This window comes from Myotis daubentonii, chromosome 2 (genome assembly GCF_963259705.1).
Source record: "Myotis daubentonii chromosome 2, mMyoDau2.1, whole genome shotgun sequence".
Lineage (NCBI taxonomy): Eukaryota > Metazoa > Chordata > Mammalia > Chiroptera > Vespertilionidae > Myotis > Myotis daubentonii.
Window position 1 is genome coordinate 8,800,565 of NC_081841.1, and position 26,884 is coordinate 8,827,448.

At 47.3% G+C, this 26,884-nt stretch overlaps 3 protein-coding genes across 3 annotated transcripts in view; all 3 read left to right on the top strand.

Moving 5' to 3' along the window:
* Positions 1-26,884, top strand: part of LOC132227027 (apolipoprotein L2-like) — a 73,103-nt gene that overhangs the window by 17,640 nt on the left and 28,579 nt on the right. The window lies entirely within an intron of this gene.
* Positions 1-26,884, top strand: part of LOC132227029 (apolipoprotein L2-like) — a 147,516-nt gene that overhangs the window by 14,765 nt on the left and 105,867 nt on the right. The gene's annotated exons all lie outside the window — the stretch shown is intronic.
* Positions 110-20,509, top strand: LOC132225947 (apolipoprotein L2-like). The gene is made up of 5 exons (XM_059680874.1): positions 110-433; positions 7,841-7,908; positions 10,676-10,758; positions 17,228-17,348; positions 19,615-20,509. Exons 3-5 carry the CDS (start codon positions 10,728-10,730, stop codon positions 20,507-20,509), a joined length of 1,047 nt encoding a protein of 348 aa, XP_059536857.1. The 5' UTR covers positions 110-433; positions 7,841-7,908; positions 10,676-10,727.

A 26,884-nucleotide genomic window follows, 5' to 3' on the forward strand; every position in this document is an offset into this window, starting at 1 on the left:
ACCCTGCCACCAGGGACAGGTTCAGAGAGGCCTGATCTAAAGGATCAGGGGAGACGCGGACACAGTGGCTTTGGGCCTCCCCCAGGGGCCAGGGGAGCAGAGCCTGCAGGGGACAGTGGCCTCTGGGAGGGGAAGATGCTGGAGGGCTTCTCAGAGGAGGTGATCCCAGAGTTGGGCTTTGAAGGATGAGCATGTTGTTCCAGGTGGAGAAGCAGGTGCTCCTGGCAGAAGGACCTACTGCCTGGGCGGGGCCTTCAATAGGAGCAGGTACCAAGGCAATGCAAGGAGGCAATCAGCATTTGCTTTCAGTTTTCTGTTCCCCTGTACCTTGGACCCAGGTGTGTCTGGTGTTTGTGCAGACACAGCCTCAGAGTGGTTCTGCACAGCTAACAGCAAGTGGATCTTGTTCCACTCAACCTGAGGGAGAGTCTTGGTAAGTTGTGAGAGTAGGAGCCCCTCCCTCACAGCACTTTCTAAGACAAGAATTATTGTCACTCTTTTACAGATGAGGGAAACTGAAACTGGGGGTGTGGGGTGGGTGCTGGGCTCAAGGGTGCATGTAAGTGGGGCAGAGCCCGGTTTGTAACCCAGGTCAGTTGTGGGTTCCTCTCTGCCCCTGAACTCTTAGCAGTGGAGAGGAAGGTGGCACTGCTCAGGTGGGTATGCCATGACCCCTCCGGCTCAGCACAGTCTTGGGCTACCTGAGACAGGAGCCAGGGACCCCAGAGGAAGGGGGATGTAGGGGTGATGTGGAGAAAGCTGAGGAGTGTGTGTGGGTGTGAGGGGATGTGGAGGAAGCAGAGGGGCTGTGTGTGGGGTGATGTGGGAGAAGCAGAGGAGGTGGGTGTGGGGGGATGTGGGGGGATGTGGAGGAGGCAGAGGGGGTGGGTGTGGGGGGATGTGGAGGAGGCAGAGGGGGTGGGTGTGGGGAGATGTGGAAGAGGCAGAGGAGGTGGGTGTGGGGGGATGTGGAGGAGGCAGAGGAGGTGGATGTGGGGGGATGTGGAGGAGGCAGAGGAGGTGGGTGTGGGGAGATGTGGAGGAGGCAGAGGAGGTGGGTGTGGGGGGATGTGGAGGAGGCAGAGGAGGTGAGTGTGGGGGGATGTGGAGGAGGCAGAGGGGGTGGGTGTGGGGGGATGTGGAGGAGACAGAGGAGGTGGGTGTGGGGGGATGTGGAGGAGGCAGAGGGGGTGGGTGTGGGGGGATGTGGAGGAGACAGAGGAGGTGGGTGTGGGTGGATGTGGAGGAGGCAGAGGGGGTGGGTGTGGGGGGATGTGGAGGAGGCAGAGGGGGTGGGTGTGGGGGGATGTGGAGGAGGCAGAGGAGGTGGGTGTGGGGCGATGTGGAGGAGGCAGAGGAGGTGGGTGTGGGGGGATGTGGAGGAGGCAGAGGAGGTGAGTGTGGGGGGATGTGGAGGAGGCAGAGGGGGTGGGTGTGGGGGGATGTGGAGGAGACAGAGGAGGTGGGTGTGGGGGGATGTGGAGGAGGCAGAGGGGGTGGGTGTGGGGGGATGTGGAGGAGGCAGAGGGGGTGGGTGTGGGGGGATGTGGAGGAGACAGAGGAGGTGGGTGTGGGTGGATGTGGAGGAGGCAGAGGGGGTGGGTGTGGGGCGATGTGGAGGAGGCAGAGGGGGTGGGTGTTGGGGGATTTGGGAAAAGGAGAGGAGGTGGGGGATGGTAGGTGAGTAAGAATCTCCGTTCCTTGTGGCCTGGATGCCGTGAGGCTGCCCCTGGGGCTGCTGCTCAGGCTGATGGAGCAAAGGATTTCCTTTGAGATTGCATGAATCCAGGCATTTTTTCACCCTCCCTTTGACCTTAGAGCAGCGGTTCTCAATCTGTGGGTCGTGACCCTTTTGGGGGTTGAACGACCCTTTCACAGGGGTTGCCTAAGACCATCGGAAAACACATATATAATTACATATTGTTTTTGTGATTAATCACTATGCTTTAATTATGTTCAATTTGTAACAATGAAAATACATCCTGCATATCAGATATTTATATTATGATTCATAACAGTAGCAAAATTACAGTGATGAAGTAGCAACAAAAATAATTTTATGGTTGGGGGTCACCACAACATGAGGAACTGTATTAAAGGGTCACGGCATTAGGGAGGTTGAGAACCACTGCCTTAGTGCCCTTCCCTGTGGGGAAACTGAGGCCCTGAGAGGAGGCTGACACGCCCCAGGTGCCATGAAGGGAGACTGAGCAGGAAGATGGGTGGGCTCTGCCTCCCTGCTCTTGGCCGGCCCTCATTGAGGACCGTGGGGGGTGGGAAACATGAGAGGTGGTCCTGTGTGTCCAGAGTCGGGGAGAAGCCCTGACCTAGGGCCTGACACAGGCATGTGGCATGACCCGGTTTTCCTTCTTCTTCTTTTTTTTTTAAAATATATTTTATTGATTTTTTTACAGAGAGGAAGGGAGAGGAATAGAGAGTTAGAAACATCAATGAGAGAGAAACATCGATCAGCTGCCTCCTGCACGCCCCCTATTGGGGATGTGCCCGCAACCCAGGTACATGCCCTTGACCGGAATCGAACCTGGAACCCTTCAGTCCGAAGGCTGACGCTCTATCCACTCAGCCAAACCGGCTAGGGCCGGTTTTCCTTCTTAAAACACCAATTGTGGACAGACTACAGCTGGAGGAGACTGAGCCCAGATCCCTGTGTCTGTACAGCAGAGACACACCTGGGAGCTGCTGCCTTATTCACACCAGATCCCTCCTTAGCCTCCAGCACCAGGAGGGGTGGGCTCTACTCTGCCCCCAGGAGCTGCCTGACGCTGGGCAAGCCCCTTCCCTGAGAATGATTTGTTCCTGTGTCTCCCCATGTTTAAGAATCTGGGTTCAGTTTCTCCATGTTGATCCGTAGGCTCCTGGTTAGTGTGGACAGCGAGTCACCTGTGTCCACATACCTACTGCACACAGTGCCCAGTCTCTCATGCTCTGCCTTGGCTGATGGCAGCCTTTGCAGTTTGTAGTTTTGAAGAGGACAAATCAATCAAAGTTTCCCTTTATAGCTTCTGGAATTTGTGTCTCGAGGAGCAATGTTTCTGCATTCAACATGAGTTTTTCTTTTTGTTTTTTAAATAAATCTTTATTGTTCAAATTATTATAGTTGTTCCTCTTTTTTCCCCCCATAGCTCCCCTCCCACCCCACCCCATGCCCTTATCCCTGCCACTGTCCTCATCCATAGGTGTAAGATTTTTTTAAAAATTTTCTTTATTGCTTAAAGTATTACAAAGGGTATTACATACGTCTCCTTTTTCCCCCCGCCCTTGACAATCCCCTGGCCTCCCCTACCCCCCCCCCCCCCAGTGTCTTATGTCCATTGGTTATGCTTATATGCATGCATATAAGTCCTTCGGTTGATCTCTTACCCATCCCCCTTCTGCTCCCCTCCCCTCCCCAGCCTTCCTGCTGCAGTTTGACAATCTGTTTGAGGCAGCTCTGCCTCTGTATCTATTATTGTTCATAAGTTTATAATGGTCTTTATTATCCATGAATGAGTGAGATCATGTGGTATTTTTCTTTCATTGACTGGCTTATTTCACTTAGCATAATGCTCTCCAGTTCCATCCATGCCATTGCAAATGGTAAGAGTTCCTTCTTTTTTTACAGCAGCATAGTATTCCATCATGTAGATGTACCACTGTTTTCTAATCCATTCATCTACTGATGGGCACTTAGGCTGTTTCCAGATCTTAGCTATGGTGAATTGTGCTGCTATGAACATAGGGGTGCATATATCCTTTCTGATTGGTGTTTCTGGTTTCTTGGGATATATTCCTAGAAGTGAGATCACAGGGTCGAATGGGAGTTCCATTTTTAGTTTTTTGAGGAAACTCCATACTGTCTTCCCTAGTGGCTGCACCAGTCTGCATTCCCACCAGCAGTGCACGAGTGTTCCTTTTTCTCCACATCCTCTCCAGCACTTGTCGTTTGTTGATTTGTTGATGATAGCCAGTCTGACAGGTGTGAGATAGTACCATATTGTTGTTTTGATTTGCATCTCTTGGATGATTAGTGACTTTGAGCAAGTTTTCATATGTCTCTTGGCTTTCTGAATGTCCTCTTTTGAAAGGTGTCTATTTAGGTCCTTTGCCCATTTTTTGATTGGATTGTTTATCTTCCTTCTGTTAAGTTGTATGAGTTCCCTATAAATTTTGGAGATTAGGCCCTTATCAGATATGACATTGGCAAAATATGTTCTCCCATGCAGTGGGCTTTCTTGTTGTTTTGTTGATGGTTTCTTTTGCTGTGCAGGAGCTTTTTATTTTGATGTAGTCCCATTTGTTCATTTTCTCTTTAGTTTCAAGTGCCCTAGGAGCTGTATCAGTGAAGAAATTGCTTCGGCATATGTCTGAGATTTTGTTGCCTTTGGATTCTTCTAGAATTTTTATGGTTTCTCGTTGTACATTTAAGTCCTTTATCTATTTTGAGTTTGTTTTTGTGTATGGTGTAAGTTGGTGGTCTAGTTTCATTTTCTTGCATATATCTGTCCAATTTTCCCAACACATAGGTGTAAGATTTTTGTACAAACTCTTCCCTCACCCTTCACACCCCCTTCCCCATGAGAATTGTCAGTCCACTCCCTTTCTCTGTCCTCGCTTCTATTATATTTACCAGTTTATTCTGTTCATCAGATTTTTTTTATTGACTTAATTTTTAGATTCACTTGTTGGTAGATATGTATTTGTTGTCCCTTTGTTGTTCATAATTTTTATCTTTACCTTTTTCTTCCTCTTCTCCTTCTTCTCCTTCTCCTTCTTCTTCTTAAAAAATACCCTTCAGCAATTCATATAATCCTGGTTCGGTGGTGATGAACTCCTTTAGCTTTTTCTTATCTGTTAAGGTCTTTATCTGACCTTCAATTCTACATGATAGCTTTGCTGGGTAGAGTAATCTTGGTTGTAGGTTCTTGCTATTCATCACTTTGAATATTTCTTGCCACTCCCTTCTGGCCTGCATGGTTTCTGTTGAGAAATCAGCTGACAGTCATATGGGTACTCCCTTGTAGGTAACTAACTGTTTTTCTCTTGCTGCTTTTAAGATTCTCTCTTTGTCTTTTGCCCTTGGCATTTTAATTATGATGTGTCTTGGCGTGGTCCTCTTTGGATTCCTCTTATTTGGGGTTCTTTTCACTTTCTGGACTTGTAAGTCGATTTCTTTCATCAGGTAGGGGAAGTTTTCCGTCATTATTTCTTCTAATAGGCTTTCAATATCTTGCTCTCTCTCATCTTCTGGCACCCCCATAATTCGGATGTTGGTATGTTTGAAGTTGTCCCAGTGGCTCCTTACACTATCTTCATATTTTTGGATTCTTTTTTCTTTTTGCTTTTCCGGTTGGGTGTTTTTTGCTTCTTCATATTTCAAATCTTTGACTTGATTCTTTGGATCCTCTAGTCTTCTGTTGGATCTCTGTATATTATTCTTTATTTCAGTCAATGTATGCTTAATTTCTGAGTGGTCCTTTTTCATTTTTTTGGCATTCTCATTAAGATCCTTGAAGGTCAAAAAAAAAAAAAAAAGATCCTTGAAGGTCTCACTAAGTTACTTGGGGGTTTGTAGAAGATTCTGAGTAACCTTATAACTGTAGTTTTGAACTCTAAATCCAGTAATTTGCTTTCCTCCATTTCTTTCATTTGTGACATGTTTCTTTGTCTCTGCATTTTGGCTGTTTCCCTGTATTGATAGAGTGGCTTTGTGTGGTAGGTGTCCTATTGGGCCCAGTGGCTCAACCTCCCCAATCACCTGAGGTGGACACTCTTGGTGCACCCCTTTGTGGGCTGGGTGTACAGTCTTGTTGTAGTTAAGCCTTGATTGCTGTTGGTATCCCTGGGAGGAAATGACCTCCAGGCCAATTGACTGCAAGGACCCGCTGGTTCTATAGTAGAAGAACTGCTGTGCTGGAGACACCTTTATGGGGCAAGACTTGCTTCAGTGGGGCTTTGGTACTCACTGAGTCTGCCTCTTGAGTGTGTCACTTATGGATGTGAGTTGAAATCTGGTATCTGACCACTGGGTTCACTGGCTCCTGGATCTCCAAGGAGGTGAAAATTCAACCACTGTGTGAGTCCGCCTAGCAGGAGCTACTGCGAGATCTGCAGATTTCTACTCTTTGTTTGGGGTTTGGAACTTTTGGAGCTTTCTGACCCAGCTGCAGTTTGTTAGGTTAGGCTGCAAAAGGGCAGGTGATTTATTTGCCCGCTGTGCACAGATTGGGTGGGGTTGTAAATTGAATGGGGGGGGGGGTCTCAGAGAATCACCCTGGCAGAGTAAACAGCAATGGCTGTCACCGTCTCCCATGTCTCCAGGTCTCCGTGTCTCCAGGTCTCCGCGTCCCCGAGTCCCTGAGTCCCATGCCCCCACAGTAGCAATGATCCCTGTGATCAGTTCCGCAAGAAAGGCACCCTCACTTTCCGACCCAATGTTAAACAGTCCAGTTTCTCCCGAAATGAGTTCAGTGCAGTCGGGAGCTTGTATCTCCCGATTGAAAAAAACCTGCATACCCCAGTTCGCAAGCTTCCATACCTCTGCTCTTGGTGCCTCTGCACCTCCTACCTAGCCTCAATGCGCTTTTTTCTTTCCTTCTAGTTGTAGAACTTCCACTCAGCCAGCTTTCCTGTGGTTCTGAATGATTGCTGTTTTGTCTTTTTGTTGTAGTTTTAATGTGGTTATGGGGGGCAGCACGTACATGGTGGTTATGCTGCCATCTTGGTTGTCCTCAACATGAGTTTTAACATCCCATCCCCCCAACCCACTTTTATTGTTAGTTTTTATTGTAATTTCTTAATTCTCACCTACTTTTTTCATTGATTTTTAGAGAGAGTGGAAGGGAGGGAGAGAGAGGGAGAGAGAAACATCAGTCTGAGAGAGGTACATCAACCTATTGCCTCCCCCACCTGGACTGTGCCTGACTTGGTTCTTGGATAGAACCTATAACCCAGGTCCGTGCCCTTGACCAGAAATCAAACCCTTGACCCTTCAGTGCACGGGCTGATGCTGCAACCACTGAGCCACACCAGCCAGGGCTATAGAAGCCTTTTGTTTCTTCTTCCTCCTCTTCTTGGTCTGCATCTGTGTCCTCTTCCTAATGCAGTGCCGGGAGCCGGTCCATCCTTGCTGTTTCAAGGGACCTGGCATATATGGCATACGGTTCTTAATATGTTTGCTCACCTTCTTGGCGCTGTGTTTTAACCAAGGTCACCTCTCCGAGAAAGGTTGAATCCCCAGGTAGGGATTTTCCCCTGAAGTTAGGGAGGGAATAAAACCCCTCAACTAAGTGCCAGGCGGGTAATTAATCCCTTTAACTATGAACAATCATGCTTAAACTACATAATCTTTTCTCCCTGGAATGGAGATAAGAAACGCCCTAACCTTTGTAATAGAGATTGATAGGATTGAATCAACTGGTATAAATAAATTTGTAACAAGACAGAAAGAGACAGAACTTAGAACAGAACTCAGAACACAGAACTAAGGACAAGACAGCAAGACACAGAACTCAGGAGACAGAATTCAGAAGACAGAACCTACACGGAGCCTGGAGACAGAAGAACTTCGCTGGAGAGAACATGGCAATAGATCCTGGACTGAACCTGACTATAGAACATGGCAAGAGAACCTGACTAGAACCTGGTGACTGAACCTGGCTGGAGATCTGAAGCAGAACCTCTCTGGAGATCCAGACCAGAACTTGGCTGGAGATCCTGACTGGAGATCCTGGCTAGGCTGCTGATCAACTGAACGCTGTCTCCGTGTCATTCCTTCTTCGCCGACTCCGTCCACACCTTTGGGGATTCCTGGACCTGCTGGGGTTGGATCCCGGCAATGCAGGACAGATGTAATGGTACCTACAGCCTTCAAGGAGCCTCTGGTGCAGGAAGCAAAGTGCCTGGCAGCAGGTAGTGAGTAGGAGTGGGAGGGGCTGGACAGAGCTGGGCCTGTGCCTCAGACCTGGGTGCCCCCTCTGGGGAAGGGGCAGCTTTGGGATGTCCTGCTCAAGGCCAGGCATCAGAATCAGATTTTCACAGGGACCCAGGTTTTTCACATTCGTCGCTTCCTCTCGCTCTCCATATATAAAAGTAGGATGGCTGCAGGAAGGAGTCAGGAGGAAATAAATGGAACTCTAGGAAGCTGATAGAACTGCCAGAAGAACATTAAATCAGTGGGGTAATTTGTGTGACATCCGAGTCATCATTTTTTCCTCAAGACTGACAAGTAAACCTAATGGGATAACTCAGGTGTGAGCGAAACGGGCTGTGCTGTGTGGTCCAGTGGCTGGTTGTTCTGTGTCCCCATCATGGGACACACCAAGGCTTTAGCCAGTGGTGCCAGGAGGGCAGCGGGTGCCTGGGGACAGGAGGGGCACCAGAGAATAGACCTTGCCCTGTGCTTACAGATATAACTGGTACACAGTTCAAAGGTTATTAGAAGAATGTGAGTCACTAGTTGAAAAGTCGTAGAGCATTACTGGGCAGAGCAAAGACCATGCAAATCAGCCACATTATCATTGGCTATAATTATACTGCAAGTCCCTTGGCACTCTGTTTCAGGCAGGTCTCAGGAGGGATAATTGATAAATGCTGTTTGCCTTCTCAAAATAACCCCTAAAGGCAATCAGCATTTCCTTTCTTCCCTGGGTTCCTAAGGCAAGATAGTCCCAGACAGAACTGGGAGAATCCTCTCCATGGGAAAATCTGTTCCCATCATGATAGTTCATAGAACAGAAATGATCCAGAGTGTTCTTGATTATTGATTTGAGATTGAGAGGGAGAAACATCAATCATTCCACTTATTTATGCATTCATTGATTGATTCTTGCATGTGTTATTCATATGTGCGTTGTATGATCAAACCCAGAAACTTGGCATACTGGATCGATGCTTTAACCAACTGAGCTACCCAGCCAGGGCCAGAGTGTTTTCTCACAATGACGGCCATAAGACCTGACTGCCTTCCCTTTACCTGTCTTACCCATTTTGGGAAAATTTGGCCTCAACACAGAGCCCATGATTACAGTATTGCCCCATCCCAATGGTCACCAACACAAGGTGGACACTGACATTTCCTAGGAAAGAGCCCCTACAGTGCTGTGAGAGCACGCTATCCAACCAAGAGGTTGGTCATCCGTGCATCCTTCAAATTGACTTGGCATCAAAAGGGGGACTGTGGATGAAAAATGGGTTCTATGCAAAGAAACCTCACAGGGTGATGGGATCATAAATTCCTAGCTGTGCAGGTCATGGTGGGAGGTCACATCCCAGGCATATACTTTTCATTAAAAGGTTTGTTTTCCTTAAGCAAGCCCTGTCCATTGTATCTGTGCATCCAGGTTAACATGCCTTTGAAATAACCACCCTCAAGGGAGCACAATCTTGTGTGACCATTGTGGCTCAGTGGTTGAGTGTTGGCCCATGAACCCAGAGGTCAGCATTTCCATTCCCAGTCAGGGCACATACTCAGGTTGTGGGCTCAATTCCCCGTAGGGGGTGTGCAGGAGGCAGCCAATGGATGCTTCTCTCTCTTCAGTGTTTCTATCTCTCTCTCCATTTCCATCCTCTTTCTGAAGCAAATAAAAACATTTATTTAAATATATGATTTTTATTGCCTTCAGAGCAGAAGGGAGAGAGAGACACGTAGAAACATCAATGATGAGAGAGAATCATTGATTGGCTGCCTCCTACACACCCCACACTGGGGGTGGAGCCTGCAACCCAGACATGTGCCCTGACTGGGAATCGAACCATGATCTCCTGGTTCATAGGTCCACACTCAGCCACTGAGCTGCACCGGCTGGGCAATAAAAACATTTTTAAACAAGAGAGCACCATCTTGTGAACCATCCTGTAATCCAGTCCTCTCCTTGCTTTCTCCCACCTTCATGTCATCTTCCTTACATCCCCTCCTTAATTGCAAATGCGTAGAAGAAACTAGGAACCGTTATTCTCCAGAACATAAGGAAATTCTGGCCTATGTTCCAACAGGCATGGAGCTTGAGGACACTATGCTGAGTGAAGTAAACCGATCTCAGAAAGATAACCCTTGTATGAGTCCACTTAGGTGAGGCAATCAAATCTGTAGAGACAAAAAGTAGAATGGCAATCTCCAGTGGCTGGGAGGAGAGAGATAGGACAGTAACTGTTTAGTGGGTACAGAGTTTCTCTTTTGCGAGAGGAAGAGAGTTCTGGAGACTGGTTGCACAGCAATGTAAATAGAATTTGACACTATTGAACTCTACCCTTAAAAATGGTTAAGGTGGTAAATTTTATGTTGTGCATTTCTTAGTGTAATAAAAAATTTAAGTAAAACGAAATTTGTGTTTCTTTAAATAAAACCTACTATGAACTAAAAGATGGAAAAGATGGACACCTCATGTACTGTGAGTATAAGTGGACATTGGCACAGTTTGTTTGCATAACAATGTGGCATAGGTATGAAGAATTTTTATATGTAAATACCCTCTGACCCAGTCATTCTACTTTTAGAAATATCTTAAGGGAAACAATCTCAAATGCAGGCTAACTCATATGCTAGAAGGGTGTTTTTGCACTATTTTCATAAAGAACTAGAAACAAGCGAAGATCCAAAGGTGGGGGGAGGATAGCAGAGAGGATCCGGCATCTTCAGAGGGCTCACATTTGACCCCACAATTTGTTTCCTCTCCCCAAGGGTACAGACTGGTGAGCTGAAGGGGAAACTCTGAGATCCCACTGCTGACACCATGACCTCAGAAGCTGATGAGATCTTCCCAGGTAGTCAACTTCCTTCTCTCTGGCTGATTCCTGCTTATGACGTAGAATTGAAGGAGGTGCCTCCAGAATGGGTTAAACCACACAGGAATCAGGAACATTGAAGGGGGTTGATGAGTGTCCTTGAGCCCCCAAGACGCACCAAAGGGAGTCCCCTCAACCAGGAGTCTATGTGGGGGACCTCGTTACTGGCTCTCTCCCCAGGGTGTTCACTGCCTTCCTTTCTCTGCCGCACATCCAATGAGTCCAAAGAGGCCAGGACAGCCCATGGGAGGTGGGACTTTTTGCCCCTGAACCTGGAACCTGCTAGTTGCAGGTGGAAACTTTCCCCTCCATAGAATCTCAACCCCCGCCCCCGCCCCCCCCCCCCCCCGCATCCCCGCTGTGTTGGGGCCCTGACCTGGGTTCCCAAGTATAAACACATGCTTACCAGATGTGATTATCTCAGGCAGGAACTTTTTCTCTTGATCTCAGATACACAGCCGCGAGGCCTGCATTGTTATTTTCCCCACCTATCCACATCCCAATCAAGAAATACACAGATACTGTGCCCTGGGTTCCCTCCATGTAAATCCTGGTTTCCTTTCTCCCTCAGTGGAAGAAACAAGAAAAGGAAAAAATGCCCCTCCACCCACCCAAATGAACACTGCGTTGCCTAGGCAACCAAATCACCCTCCCAGGAGAGGAAAATACTTGTTCATGTTGCAGCATAAGGGAGGAGAGGACAGCTCAGAAGCCAGTAGCTCCTGAGCAGGCTCCAGGGTCTCCCCTGGGGTCAGAGGTCCCCAAGGGAGCTGTGGCCCCTGAAACTAGCCTGTAGCAGGGAGAGCTGATACTGATGGATCACAGGATTAGAGCTGAGGCTCCAACCCCCAACCACCTGAAGACACCCCTCCACTGCCCACCTTGGAGCACCTGTAAGAAGCAGGAGGAGGGAGAAACCAAGATGGCAGCATAGGTAAACACCGGAGTTTGCTGCCTCGCACAACCACTTCAAAAATACAACTAAAAGACAGAATGGACATCATCCAGAACCACAGGAAGGCTGGCTGAGTGGAAATTCTACAACTAGGAGGAAAGAAAAAAGCATACCGAGACTCAGAGGAGGTGCGGGGCAGAAGTAAAATACTAAGGTACAGAGGCACACATGGAGTGGGCTGGCGGCTAAGGGTGCAGCTGTTTTTTCAATCTGGAGGGAGTCTCAGGCTCTGAGCTCCAGTTCTGGGTGAGTCTCTGGGGACCCAGACTCATACGTGAGAAGCGGGACTGTCTGGCATCGGTCGGAACTCGAGGGCAGCTTTCTCTCAGAGGTGCTTGCAGCGATTGCCGGGACACTGAGAAAGCCAGGCCTCTGAAGGCAGCCATAACTGCTAGCCCCGCCCTGTTGATCCTGTGGGACCTGCCCCACCCAAACCCTGCATGGAGGCTTTTGCTGGATAGCCTCAGGCAGAGGCTAGATTAGCACCTCCCTAGAGATCCAGGAGCCAGTGTGCCCAGTGTTCAGAGTGGGACCATCCAGTTTGCAGCTCCTCGGATCCATAAAGGACACTCTCAGGGGGCAGACTAAGTGAACACCAAAGCCCCACTGAAGCAAGTCTTGCCCCGGAGGGGTGTCTCCAGCACAGAAGATCTCCCACTGCAGACACAGCTGATTCTCATAGCCAATTGGCCTGGAGGTAAATCCCTCCCAGAGTTACCTACAACAATCAAGGCTTAACTACAACAAGACTGTGCACAAAGACCACAAGGGGGTGCACCAAGAGTGTTCTCCTCAGGTAATTGGGGAGGCTGAACCACTAGGCCCTAGAGGACACTCAGCACAGAAAACCACTTTATCAACACAGGGAAGCATAAAAAATGTGGAGACAAAGAAACAGAACACAAATGACAGAAATGGAGGAAAGCAAACTACTGGATATAGAGTTCAAAACCACACTTTTAAGGTTTTTCAAGAACTTTCTAGAAACCGCCGACAAATTTAGTAAGACCCTCAAAAAGACGGGTGAGACCGCCAATAAATGCAGTGATATCCTAAAAAAATCTAGTGAGACCCTCGAGGTTATAATAAAGGACCAACTAGAAATTAAGCATACACCGACTGAAATGGAGGATATTATACAGACTCCCAACAGCAGACTAGAGGATTGCAAGAATCAAGTCAACGATTTGAAATACGAAGAAGCAAAAAACACCCAACCGGAAAAGCAAAATGAAAAAAGAATCCAAAAATACGAAGATAGAGTAAGGAGCCTCTGGGACAGCTTCAAGCGTACCAACATCTGAATTATAGGGGTGCCAGAAGATGAGAGAGAGCAAGATATTGAAAACCTAATTAAAGAAATAATGACAGAAAACTTCCCCTATCTGGTGAAAGAAATAGACTTACAAGTCCAAGAAGCACAGAGAACCCCAAACAAAAGGAATCCAAAGAGGACCACACCAAGACACATCATCATTAAAATGCCAAGAGCAAAAGACAAAGAGAGACTCTTAAAAGCAGCAAGAGAAAGACAGTCAGTTACCTACAAGGGAGTAACCCATACGACTGTCAGCTGATTTCTCAACAGAAACTTTGCAGGCCAGAAGGCAGTGGCAAGAAATAATCAAAGTGATGAATGCCAAGAACCTACAACCAAGATTACTTCATTCAGCAAAGCTATCATTCAGAATTGAAGGTCAGATAAAGAGCTTCACAGATAAGGAAAAGCTAAAGGAGTTCATCACCACCAAACCAGTATTATATGAAATGCTGAAAGGTATCCTTTAAGAAGAGGAAGAAGAAGAAAAAGGTAAAGATACAAATTATGAACAACAAATACACATCTATCAACAAGTGAATCTAAAAATCAAGTGAATAAATAATCTGATGAACAGAATGAACTGGTGATTATAATAGAATCAGGGGCATAGAAAGGGAATGGACTGACTATTCTTGGGGGGGGAAAGGGGTTGGGGGATGTGGGAAGAGACTGGACAAAAATCGTGCACCTATGGATGAGGACAGTGTGTGTGTGTGCGGGGGGGGGGGGGGGTAAGGGCAGAGGGTGGGGTGGGAACTGGGTGGAGGGGAGTTATGGGGGGGAAAAAAGGAACAAATGTAATAATCTGAACAATAAATATTTAATTAAAAAAAAAGAAGCAGGAGGAATCCTCTTTGCCTGGTAGTTTTACTCCATCAATGGTGTATGATCTGAAACATTACTTTTAAATTTTAAAAAGTCCCAGAGGTAAACTATAGGGTAGAACATAGAAATCACATGAATTTTTGAAACATAAGGAGGCTTCAACCTCATGTAAGGAAATGCCTGATGGGTGACCTTGGATGCCACCTGTGAGCTTTCTGCTTCTTGACTTTGGGCATTCACTTGTCCTGAGTTTCACTTTCTTTTTCTGTGAAATAAGAATTATGTCCCGGAAAATCAAGATGGCGGCATAGGTAAACACCGGAGATTGCTGCCTTGCACAACTGCTTCAAGAATACAACTAAAAGACGGAATGGACATCATCCAAAACCACAGGAAGGCTGGCTGAGTGGAAATTCTACAACTAGAAGGAAAGAGAAAAGCATACCGAGACTCAGAGGAGGTGCAGTGCGGAAGTACAGAGGTACGGAGGCGCAAGCGAAGAGGGCTTGTGGCTGAGGACACAGTTGTCTTTTTCAATCTGGAGGGAGTCTCAAGCTCTGAGCTCCAGTTCTGGGCGAGTCTCTGGGGACCCAGACTCATACAGGAGAAACTGGACTGTCTGGCATCAGTGGGAACTCGAGGGTGGCTTTCTCTCAGAGATGCTTGCAGCGATTGCCCAGACACTGAGAAGCGGGACTTCTGAGGGCAGCCATAGCTGCTTGCTCTGCCCTGTTGATCCCCTGAGACCATGCCCCGCCCAAGCAGCAAGCCACACATGGGGGCTTTTGCATATGAAAGGCCTGGCCCTTTGCAATCTGAAAATTACCTAACAAATTGCAGCTGGCCCGAGGCCCCAGGCAACTTGCATTGCTTCACATCTGGCTCCTGCTGGATAGCCTCAGGCAGAGACTATATTAGCACCTCCCTAGAGATCCAGGAGCCAGTGTGCCCGGTGTTCAGAGTGGGACCATCTAGTTTGCAGCTCCTTGGATCCATAAAGGACACTCTCAGGGGGCAGACTCAGTGAGCACCAAAGCCCCACTGAAGCAAGTCTTGCCCCGGAGGGGTGTCTCCAGCACAGAAGATCTCCCACTGCAGACACAGCTGATTCTCATAGCCAATTGTCCTGGAGGTCAATCCCTCCCAGTGTTACCTACAATAATCAAGGCTTAACTACAAGAAGACTGTGCACAAAGCCCACAAGGGGGGTTCACCAAGAGTGTCCACCTCAGGTAATTGGGGAGGCTGAGCCACTGGGCCCTATAGGACATCTAGCACAGAAAGCCACTCTATCAACACAGGAAAGCAGCCAAAATGCGGAGACAAAGAAACAGGACACAAATGACAGAAATGGAGGAAAGCAAACTACTGGATATAGAGTTCAAAACCACACTTTTAAGGTTTTTCAAGAACTTTCTAGAAACCGCTGACAAATTTAGTAAGACCCTCAAAAAGACAGGAGAGACCACCGATAAATGTAGTGAGATCTTCAAGAAATCTAGTGAGACCATCTAGGGTATGAAAAAGGACCAAATAGAAATTAAGCATACACTGACTGAAATAAAGGATATTATGCAGAGTTCCAACAGCAGACTAGAGGATTGCAAGAATCAAGCCAAAGATTTGAAATATGAAGAAGCAAAAAACACCCAACCAGAAAAGCAAAACAAAAAAAGAATCCAAAAATATGAAGATAGTGTAAGGAGCCTCTGGGACAGCTTCAAGCGTACCAACATCTGAATTATAGGGGTGCCAGAAGATGAGAGAGAGCAAGATATTGAAAACCTAATTAAAGAAATAATGACAGAAAACTCCCCCTACCTGGTGAAAGAAATAGACTTACAAGTCCAGGAAGCACAGAGAACCCCAAACAAAAGGAATCCAAAGAGGACCACACCAAGACACATCATCATTAAAATGCCAAGAGCAAAAGACAAAGAGAGACTCTTAAAAGCAGCAAGAGAAAGACAGTCAGTTACCTACAAGGGAGTAACCCATACGACTGTCAGCTGATTTCTCAACAGAAACCATGCAGGCCAGAAGGCAGTGGCAAGAAATAATCAAAGTGATGAATGCCAAGAACCTACAACCAAGATTACTTCATTCAGCAAAGCTATCATTCAGAATTGAAGGTCAGATAAAGAGCTTCACAGATAAGGAAAAGCTAAAGGAGTTCATCACCACCAAACCAGTATTATATGAAATGCTGAAAGGTATCCTTTAAGAAGAGGAAGAAGAAGAAAAAGGTAAAGATACAAATTATGAACAACAAATACACATCTATCAACAAGTGAATCTAAAAATCAAGTGAATAAATAATCTGATGAACAGAATGTACTGATGATTATAATAGAATCAGGGACATAGAAAGGGAGTGGACTGACTATTCTTGGGGGGGAAAAGGGGTTGGGGGATGTGGGAAGAGACTGGACAAAAATCGTGCACCTATGGATGAGGACAGTGGGGGGTGGGGGGGGGGTGTAATGGCAAAGGTTGGGTTGGGAACCGGGTGGAGAGGAGCTATGGGGGGAAAAAAGAGAAACAACTGTAATAATCTGAACAATAAAGATTTAATTATTTAAAAAAAAGAAAAGAAAAGAATTATGTCCCTTGTGCAGATATGGCAGGAAACATTTAAATCTTATCTCTGCACCGGCAAAACATACATGAGTCCCCAGTCCCTCATCTGCACTTCCATAGTTTCCAAATCCCTGGGAGTCACACATTATTATACTTAATTTTTAAAAAAGGTTTTGATTTTTAGAGGGAGAGAGACAAGAGTGGGGGAGGGAGAGATGTGTTGTCTCTCCCTTACTCATAAGGACACCAGTCAGAAGGGATTAGGGTCCTACACCTATGAACTCATTTAACCTTAATTACAATATACAGTCACATGGGACCTGGCCAGGTTCGCTCAGTGGTTGAGCATCCACCCATGAACTGAGAGGTCACAGGTTCGCTTCCTGGTCAGGGCACAGGTCCAGGTTGTAGGCTCAATGTCCAGTAGGGGGCCTGCAGGAAGCAGTCAATAGATAATTCTCTCTCATTGATGTTTCTATCTCTCTATCCTTCTCCTTTCCTCAATAAAATAATTTAAAAAAAATAAATTTAAAAATACAGGCACCTGAAGGGGGGTGGTGGGGGGGGCGATCAGAGCTTCAACCTCTAAAGTTTGGGGAACACACAGCACCAGGTGATTCCATCAAAAGTACCTCAGATTTTAGAAAATTGCCACAGGTGACAGCTGCTCTGGAAGATGAACATTTAACCTCCTTGTTTATACTCAATGCCATTTATGTTTTACCAGGATTTCTTCTAACCTCATTGTTTTTTTTCTTTCCATCCAGAGGGCAAAGACTTTGTTGATGCCATTGAGTATTTAATGGACCCAAAGGACAAAGAGAAACTGCATTGCCTGCTCAGTGATGAATCCTGGGAGAAATTTGTGGCTGCGGCCAATGTGTCCAGGTAACCGCCCGGGGATGCCTGTATTGTCACCCATCCCCCCTGCATCTAGATCCCTCTGGCAGGCGCACTCCTCCAGGCAGGGTCCTGTGCTTGGGGTTGAACAAGTTCCTTCTCAACAGTCCATGAGGAACATTTCCTTCATATCAGTCCTTGCAGAGAAGGGCCCCAGGTTGAGAAGAGATGAGGCCTGCAGGGGTTAGGTTATGTGACCTTGGGCCTGTTACTTAACCACTCTCTGTCTTATTCATCGGTTCTATTTTATTGTGAAGAGAATAAGATCATGCGTGAAAACTGTTTAGCCTAATGCAGGCGTGGGCAACCCCTGGCACGTGTGCCAAACATGGCACGCCAGTAAATTTGCTGGCACGCGAAGCCCTCTCTTATAATCTTCCATTTACAATTGTGAATCTTTGTTCTCAGTGATGAATTTTGTTAAGTCTCGTAATAGGAGTAGCCTGACGGATGAAAGTAGTAGCTCGTGCATATCTCTGAAGGTCACGAAATATAAACCTGATGTAAAATCTCTGTCATCAGTGATGCAGCAGCAAAAGTCCCACTGATAATATCAAACGGAGTCATAAAGTTTTCTGTCGGACTATCAGTGTACATGTATACATTAAAAAATAAATGTATTTTTCATCATCATATACTGTGTTTTTGTCCCTCCAATGAATTTTATTATTTCTTCAAGGTTCTTCACATACGTACACCTTAAGAGATATCAAGGTAGGCGTAACATGTTCTCAAAAAATTAGGGTTGGAACACAGAAGAATTTTGAGTCAGAGATTTTGCTGGTTTTGGCACACACTCACAAAAAGGTTGCCCACCCCTGGCCTAATGACTGACACATAGTAGGTGGGCAGTTCACATGAACTTTTTTTTTTAATATATTTTTATTGATTTCAGAGAGGAAGGGAGAGGGAGAGAGAGAGAGATAGAAACATCAATGATGAGAGAGAATCATTGATCAGCTGCCTCCTGGAGGCCCCCTACTAGGGATCAAGCCTACAACCCTGGCATGTGCCCTTGACTGGAATCGAACCTGGGAACTTTCAGTCCGCAGGCCGACGCTCTATCCACTGAGCCAAACCAGTTAGGGCAGTTCACATGAACTTTTTTTTTTTTAAATATATTTTATTGATTTTTTTACAGAGAGGAAGGGAGAAGGATAGCAAGTTAGAAACATCGATGAGAGAGAAACATCGATTCAGCTGCCTCTTGCACGCCCCCTACTGGGGATGTGCCCGCAACCCAGGTACATGCCCTTGGCCGGAATCGAACCTGGAACCCTTGAGTCTGCAGGCCGCCGCTCTATCCGCTGAGCCAAACCGGCTAAGGCCACATGAACTTTTTAAAAAAAATGCTGGGAATAGACAGGGCCCAAGCTTCTTCTTGCTGGACGTGAGAACCACACAGGACTTCCTGTGGGACAAGCCAGAAAATTCCTGGCACAGTTTGTGTCCCTGGGATTTTGGCTAGAGAGCCTGCTCTCCCTAAGAAAGGGATTGTACAGACTCTGCAGGGTCCTGCTGGCCTGGAAGGCGGAGAGCTGGAGTGAAGCTGCACTGTGTTGGGTTGAATCCTGAGTGTATCTCTGCCTGGCTCTGGGGCTCTGGGCTTATGTCATCTCTCTCTTCAATGGAATAGCAAGTCCGTCTGATAGGACTGTGGTGAAGGCCTTGTGGTGAACTGCAGGGTCCAAGGTGAGGAAGTAAGTGCAGTCATCCTGTTCAGAGGCCCAGAGAGGCCTGGAGCAGGGGCAGAGCCCGGGGTCTGGATGGAGCAAGGGTGGTCCAGGTGGGAGGATGGGAGGAAGGCTTGGCAGCGGGGCTGGACTAGAGTGAGGCAGCTGAGGCACCTGGCACAGGACTGAGGAGGCCAGGGGCCTAGTGGATGGCTGTGCAGGGGGTCAGGGGGCACATTTCTTCCTTCCCTGATTTGATCCCCTCTCTGCTGGGAGTAGAGGGCCCTGGGTGATTATGTCCTCCAACCCTGTCTGTGAGCTGGAGGGCCCCTGACATCCCTGTGGCACCCTCTTCTTTTCTCCATGGAGTAACCCTGACCAGAGGGAGGCAGTGAGGCTTAGTGACTGCTTCCAGTCAGAATGGGGACTGCCAATGTGGTGTAATCTGAGGGCTTCTGGGTAGACGCACATGTTCCCACCATAGAGGACAGGGTTTCCCGCACCAGCTCATCCAGTCGGGGTCTCAGCCTTAGCGATTCATACACCTGCCTTGGTTAATCCCCTGTCCTTCATGATTGCAGGGATGAAGCAGATGCGCTCTATGCAGACTTGCACCAACTGGAAGCACTCATGGCCGAGGAGGACGAAGACATGCCCTCAGCAGAGCAGCTGCATGGGGAGAGCTTTATGAAGGAGTTTCCTCAGGTGAAACAGGACCTTGAGGAACGCATACGAAAGCTCTACGCACTTGCTGATGAGGTTGACGAGGTGCACAGGGACTGCACCATCACCCAAGTGGCGGCCTCTTCCGCGGGCGCTGTGTCTGGCATCCTGACCATCATTGGCCTGTCTCTGGCACCTGTGACAGCAGGGGTTAGTCTGGTGCTTTCGGCAACTGGGATAGGACTGGGAGCAGCAGCTGCTGTAACCGGTGTGACTGCCAGCATCGTGGAAGCCTCAAAGGATGCGTCAACTAAAGCCAAAGCCAGCCGCCTATTGTCAACCGGCAGTGACACAGAGAAGCTGGTCGGGGAGGTTCTAAGTCGCAGCACACCCAAAATTGTTTCCTTAGCAAGTAGGTGCATCCAATCCCTGCAAGGCATTGTGAAGAATGCCCGTGCCTTCAAGCTGGCCAAAGCCAATCCTCGCTTAGCAGTCAAGGCCATGCGCTTCTTGCGCACGGGGGCAGTCTCAGCCCGAAGCGGCAAGCAGGTGCAGAAAGCTTTTGGAGGCACTGCTCTGGCCCTGAGCAAAGGAGCCAGGGTCCTTGGTGCAGCCACGGCAGGTGTATTCCTTCTCATGGATGTAGTGGATCTAGTGAAAGAGTCAATTCACTTACATGAGGGCGCAAAGGCTGAGTCGGCGGAAGAGTTGAGGCAGCAGGCCCAGGAGCTGGAGAGGAGGATGGAAGAACTCACCTGCATTCACGAAAGTCTACAGGAGGAGGAGGGGGGGGGGCGGGAGACTTTATTTTGACTAAAAAGACATTGGGGTCATGAATAAAGAAAGAGAAGTGGAGGAATAAGCACCGAGAAGGCCTGAACTACTAAAAAGTTGACAATGGGAGAAAGGGAAAGTATTTGAGTTGTTGGGATATGGGAGTTACAGTGGCTCCTGGATTGGCCCTCCCCAGGGTTCACCGTCCCAGCAGGAACCCGGTCTCTCCCTGGTCCTGGTCTCTAGCCCTGCTTTCCAGTTCCAGCTCGCCTTTGTCTTCCAGCGGTTCATCTTAGGTAGGCAGTGACTTTTTTTTTTCTAAATTACTATCTATAGTTTAATGAAAAATAGAAATGATTGTGTAACCAAAAACTAAAAGTATAATCAAAGGTGTTTTAACAATTCCCTGATTAGTACCCAATCCACAGAGCAACATGCCTATATGAATAGATCAAGTACATTGACCTTGAGACACTATGGGTGGCATAGGAGTGGTCCAAGCAATTATTCAAGAGACACAAGGACGGTCACATCTTCCCAAGCAAAAGAAGAGATTACAGACATTTACTTATGTCTCACATAGAAATTCACATGCTATTGAAGAGACAGTAGTTAGTGATTTATACTTCATTAAGAAAATAAATTCTAAAAGATAATGACTTGTTTATTATTCATTTTCTATACCTGCATAGGCACAAGCTAAAGGCATTGAAGTTCTCACTATTAGAAATAATAACCAATTAATATATGGTCATTCATGCTTCCTCTTACTTTCTCTTTCAGTCCCTACCAAAACCTTGCATTGTCAATGCAGTAAGAATGATAGGACAAATTTTCAATTAGGGAGCTCACGGCATAAATCTAGAAACACACTATTAAATGGTTGGTGTTGGGGCTACATCAGGAAACAAAGATAAAAAACCTTCATGGACCTTACAATCCCAGATTTGTGTTGAAATAGGTACAATTATGGCTTTTAGAGTTATGAATGAAGCTGCTCAAATACATATTCATAATAAAGTATGTTCTTAAAGAACCGAATTAGTAGTCAGGGGATTTGCATGTTCTTTTTTTAAAATTTAAATTCTTTATTGTTCAATGTATTACATAAGTCTCCTTCTTCCCCCATTGACCTCTCCCCACCTGCCCCCACCTCCTGGCAGTGACATTAAAAAATTTTTTTTCAAATCTTTCAATTACAGTTGACATACAATATTATATTAGTCTTGGGTGTACAATATAGTGATTAGAAAGTGATCAACCATTAAGTCTAGCAGACATATGGCATCATTCCTAGTTGGTACAATGTTATCCACTATAGGCAGTGATGTCTTTTTGTAAAATATATATTTTAATTGATTTCAGAGAGGAAGGGAGACTAATAGAGAGATGGAAACATCAATGATGAGAGAGAATCATTGATTGGCTGCCTCCTGCACGTCCCCTACTTGAGGGGGATCCTGCCTGCAACCCGAGCATGTGCCCTTGGCCGGAATTGAACCCAGGACCCTTTAGTCCTCAGGCTGACATTCTATCCACTGAGCCAAATCAGCTGGGCGGCTGTGACTTCTCGATGATGATGACAATGAGGGCGCCAATGGTGGTGGTGATGACAGCGGAGTGTGTAGAACATTTGATTAGTGACTTGCAGCAGGTCAAGGGGATCTACCAATCAGGCCTGAGACACAGCCTCTCCATCAGTGGGGGAGGTGGTGTGGACACCATGATATTCTAGACCCTCTGTTTCTCCCCACCTTGTGTTCTGTGAATTTGGTTCAATAAGATGGACTGGTACACTTTGTGGTGTCGATTAGTGGGTTCATCTGGGCTCTGGGTGCCTGGCTTTCCTTCCCCATGAGCCTGTCCTCCAGGAACTCAGGGAGCAAATCTTCCATTGCTCCTCCTGCTCACTCACTGGGCTCCCACTCTCCCGTCCAGTCAAGTCCCTGAGACCTCGGTGTCCCTTAAGCTCCCCTGGGACACCCGGGGGAAGCTTCTGCACAGGTGGCTTGGGCTGAACACAGGTGGCTTCCTTGCCCAGCAGCTGGGGCCCAGGACCCACTGTAGGACATGAGCCTGATTAAGATCAGAAGGGCCTGTTTGCAGGGGTGAGAGAGGGTCATCGATAAACAGAGTGACAGAGAGACAGGGAGACAGGGAGACAGCAAGCATTTCTCCCCAGCTACCCTCACATTTTCCCTCCTGCAAGAGATTCTAGACCAGTGGTTCTCAACCTTCCTAATACCGCGACCCTTTAATACAGTTCCTCATGTTGTGGTGACCCCCAACCATAAAATTATTTTCGTTCCGACTTCATAACTGTAATTTTGCTGCTGTTATGAATCGTAATGTAAATATCTGATATGCAGGATGTGTTTTTGAATGACCCCTGTGAAAGGGTCCTTTGACCCCCAAAGGTTGAGAACCACTGTTCTAGATGGTCTTTCTGTGTTTACCCTTGTAGCACTGCTCGTGCCCCCGCCCCTTGTCCACACTGAGCCAGAACAGCCCTTAGGAAACAGATCTTATCAAGCACCTGCTTCCAGCTCTTCAAGGGCTTCCCATCACTCTGCACAAAAGCCCGAGGCCTCCACCAGCCAGAAGTGACCTGTTTGAGCCTGGGGTCCCCGAGGGCAGAGCTGAGACAAGGCTCACTGAGGGTTGATTTGGGAAGTGATACCCCGCAGCTGGACTGAGGGACACTGCCCACCAGTGTCCCAAGTAGATCCCAAAAAAAGATCTGGGGTGTTATCTAAGGTGTCCCTTGAGCTAAGCCTAACAGTGCAAGTATTGGGACTTTTAAGTAGTTGTTAGTGAAGAGACTGCAGGACTGAGGGTAGGCTTAGGACCAAAAAGGCCAAAAACCTTAGTTTCAGTTTCAAGCATACACATAGTAATTTAATTAAGTGCTGGAGGAATTACACCACATAGAAACATGCAATTGCAAATCACAGCATTTTATTACTCACAAAAGTTTCTGATGCTGCGGGAACAGGCTTAATGGGATCCCGGTGGTGGTGTCTTCTGGTGTTTGGCAATTGGGCTGATCCGGTCCGATCTGGTCCGGTCCAGTCCAGATGCAGGGGGCTGGCATTCCTCACCTGAGCACTCAGCCGCATCTCAATTACGTCAATGCACACATGTTGATCTTAACAGGGCGAGGGGCTACATGTGACTCAGTCAGGGTGTGCACTCGAGGGTGCATATCACTCACGCATATGGCTATCCTAGCAAGTCACTCTAAGTCACTAATCAAAGTTCAAGTCCTTATTTGTGGGATACACACGTTTAGGGCAGTGGGGTATGTGTCCTTAATAGCACGCTTTAAGTTTCAGGAAAGTTAACTCAAACATTTTAAAACCTTTTTAACATTCATATATATATTACTACAACAACCGGAGAGCACTCATGGGCTTTGCCCTCCGTGGCCCACAGCGAGGACCAGACCCACACCGACAAGGAAACGCCGGCTCTCCGTGATAGGAGGAAGGTGAGTCAACCAAGGTAAACAGAACAAAGGAGAAGGTTCCTTTCCGGGCCACTCAGGTCAGCATGACCTTGACCTCCCTGACCTTAGTGGGGCAAGCTGGAAACACACCGAGGCTTCCTCACTAGGGCCCAGTGTCTGACAGGCCCTGTGAAGAGCACAGGATGTGTGAGCAGCCTGTCGGGCGAGGTACCAGTTCTCACGAGGCACATGAAGAATGTGCTTGCTCTTTGGAAAGGCTTTGACCCGTGGGTATCAATTCTGGATCCTCCATCACTTCCTGCCAGTCCAGCATTAAGGAGGGAGCTCTTATATCAGGGGCTTGGCTTAGTGTGAGGAGCCAAGGAAGGCTTCCCTGAAGAGGGGGCACCAAGGGTTGAAGAGGATGGGGAGGAGAGTGGGGGTGAGAGTATTTAGGGCAGGGGATCTCACCTGCAGGGGCTCTGGCTGGGAGGGGGGCCACTCTGAAAGGACCCTGATGGAACTGCACTGTGGCCACTTGGCTTCCCTGCCAGGACTCCTGTGAGAAAGGGGCTGTGGTTGGAAAGCTGGGCATTGGAGCGCTGGACGCTGCCAGCAGCCTCTGCAGGGACGGGAGGTGGTGTGGTTGGCACAGACACCACTGCTGCTGGAGCTATGTGTCTGCAGCCCTGGGACCTGGAGGGCAATGGACAGAGCTGCTGCTTTTGAGGTCAGCAGTAACAGGAGACCCTGGAGCCAGAGGTGGGGGTGGGGGTGGGGGGGTCGGTGGTGGCTGCACCAGGAAAGGGCCAGGGTGAGAGCACAGCTCATACTGATTGGGGGCCCCTGAAACTGTGAGAAGAATCCAGTAGGTCCTGGAAACCAGCAGAGCAGGAAGGGTAGAGCCAGAGAAATACTTTGGCCCATCAGCTGGAGGCCAGGGCAGCAGGTCACATTCACGGTCACCATCCATATTGAGAGCAGGGACTCTCACCTCCTCACAGCGCTGGCTGTTGGCCTCCAGAGCACAGTGGCCAGGATGAACTGGGTCGGGTCCAGATGAGCAGGGGCAGAGGGCTCCTCCAGCCTCGGCCCTGCACACTGACTCAGATCTCACGCCATGCAGGCCCCTCTGTGTCCTCCTGGTCCCCTCTGCCTTCTGCCCCCTCCTGTTGTCTACCCCATCCCTCTGGGCTGGGCGGTGGTTCTCAAAAGCATTGTGGTAGTCACTATGGCTGTTGGTCACATTTTTCTGGTCCTTCCCTCCCCCTTCTAGACACATGGTAGGATTAAATTCCTGTCCTTCTAATTGGGTGGGATGTGTAACCAGAGCTCTGACCACTGTCTTCTTTTGTTGTTGTTTATTTGTTTTAAATATATTTTTATTGATTTCAGAGATAAAGAGAGAAGGAGTGAGAGATAGGAACATCAATGACGAGACAGAATCATTGATGGGCTACCTCCTGCGCGCACCCTACTGGGGATCGAGCTAGCAACCTGGGCATGTGCCCTGACCAGGAATTGAACCATTACATCCTAGTTCATAGGTCAATGCTCAACCACTGAGCCACGCCAGCCGCTGACCACTGACTTTTGAATGGAAATAATATGTGTCAATTCTAAGCCACAGTATCTAATGTTGATAGAAGACCCCTTTCCTCTGCCGGCAATGTTCCAGAGACTGGCTGCTCCAGTGTCCTGGATCTCTGGAGGTAGGACTACAGGAGCAGACTGCATGGTGATCAGGGGGTACCTTTGTGGCTCATGTGGAGAGTGTTTGTTATTGCAGCAAAACCTTGACTATCCTGGCTGACACATTCAAAACCCCTGGAAACATGGTACTATTTGTAGAGCACTGTGAAATGTGTATATCTTTAACTTCTCATATAAGCTGGCATAATTACTAACAATAATAACTTATTGAGTGCTTAATATGCGTTAGGCATTATACGAGGTTCTTTGCAAAGGTTTTCTTATTAATCCCCACCACAGCCCTGTGTATTTTGTAATACAGACCTGTGTAGTATAATTAGTCTCATCAATAGAGATGAAGGTGTTGTATCGCAAATCAGCAAGCTAGATACCAGATGCCTAACAAGCCAATTAATTAGGAGTCTTTTAGTGCATGCAAGTTCAGAGCAGATTACCTCTGTCAAATTCTGAACAAACACAGGAAGGAGTATTTCCTTTTTATATCCTTCTAGTTCTTTGTGTAAGTTATTTTTGTAGACAGCTTGTAACCTTGAGTACATATCATATCTAGCAAACACCTGTCATATCTATACAGACAACTTGTAACCTTGAGTATCATATTATATCTATACAGACACCTGTAACCTTGAGTATCATATCTATACAGGCAGATGGCATCAATATCAGCCTATCAGTCCCTTATGTTAGATGACTAGCTTGCAAGGTCAGACAATTAAGTTTATCTTTTCTATTCAAGCCAAAAACAAAGTTATTTTACAGTCTAAAAATAACCGAGGGAATAAACAGCAGAGAATTTCAAAACAGCAGAGAATTCTAAAACAGTAGTTTCAATCAGCAATAGTAATCCAAAAGAGGGATTACTTTTATGCTTCAAAGGGACTGACACTAAGGGAGACTGAAGGTCAACACCAGAGCTAGTAAGTGGTAGAATTGAGATTAAAATACAGGGTCATTTGAGCCCCAATCCTCAATCTTTCCACCACTAAACTAGGCAGAGGAAGGAAAAATAACCATGCATTCTAAAAAGAAATGATCTTGTAATAGGAAAAAAATTAACATCTGCCCTTTTCTTTTTTTAAAAATAAGTCTTTATTGTTCAGATTATTACAGTTGTTCCACTTTTTTCTCCCCATAGCTCCCCTCCACCTGGTTCCCACCCCACTCCATCCCCTTACCCCCCCACCTCATTGTCCTCATCCATAGGTGTTCAATTTTTGACCAGTCTCTTCCCGCACCCCCCCACATCCCTTTCC

Excerpts from the sequence above, each read along its gene's own strand:
- LOC132225947 (XM_059680874.1), top strand. The coding sequence starts at position 10,728 with ATGACCTCAGAAGCTGATGAGATCTTCCCAG. Across the intron at positions 10,759-17,227 it reads AGCTGATGAGATCTTCCCAG|AGGGCAAAGACTTTGTTGAT; the intron begins GTAGTCAACTTC and ends CTTTCCATCCAG. Across the intron at positions 17,349-19,614 it reads GCTGCGGCCAATGTGTCCAG|GGATGAAGCAGATGCGCTCT; the intron begins GTAACCGCCCGG and ends TCATGATTGCAG.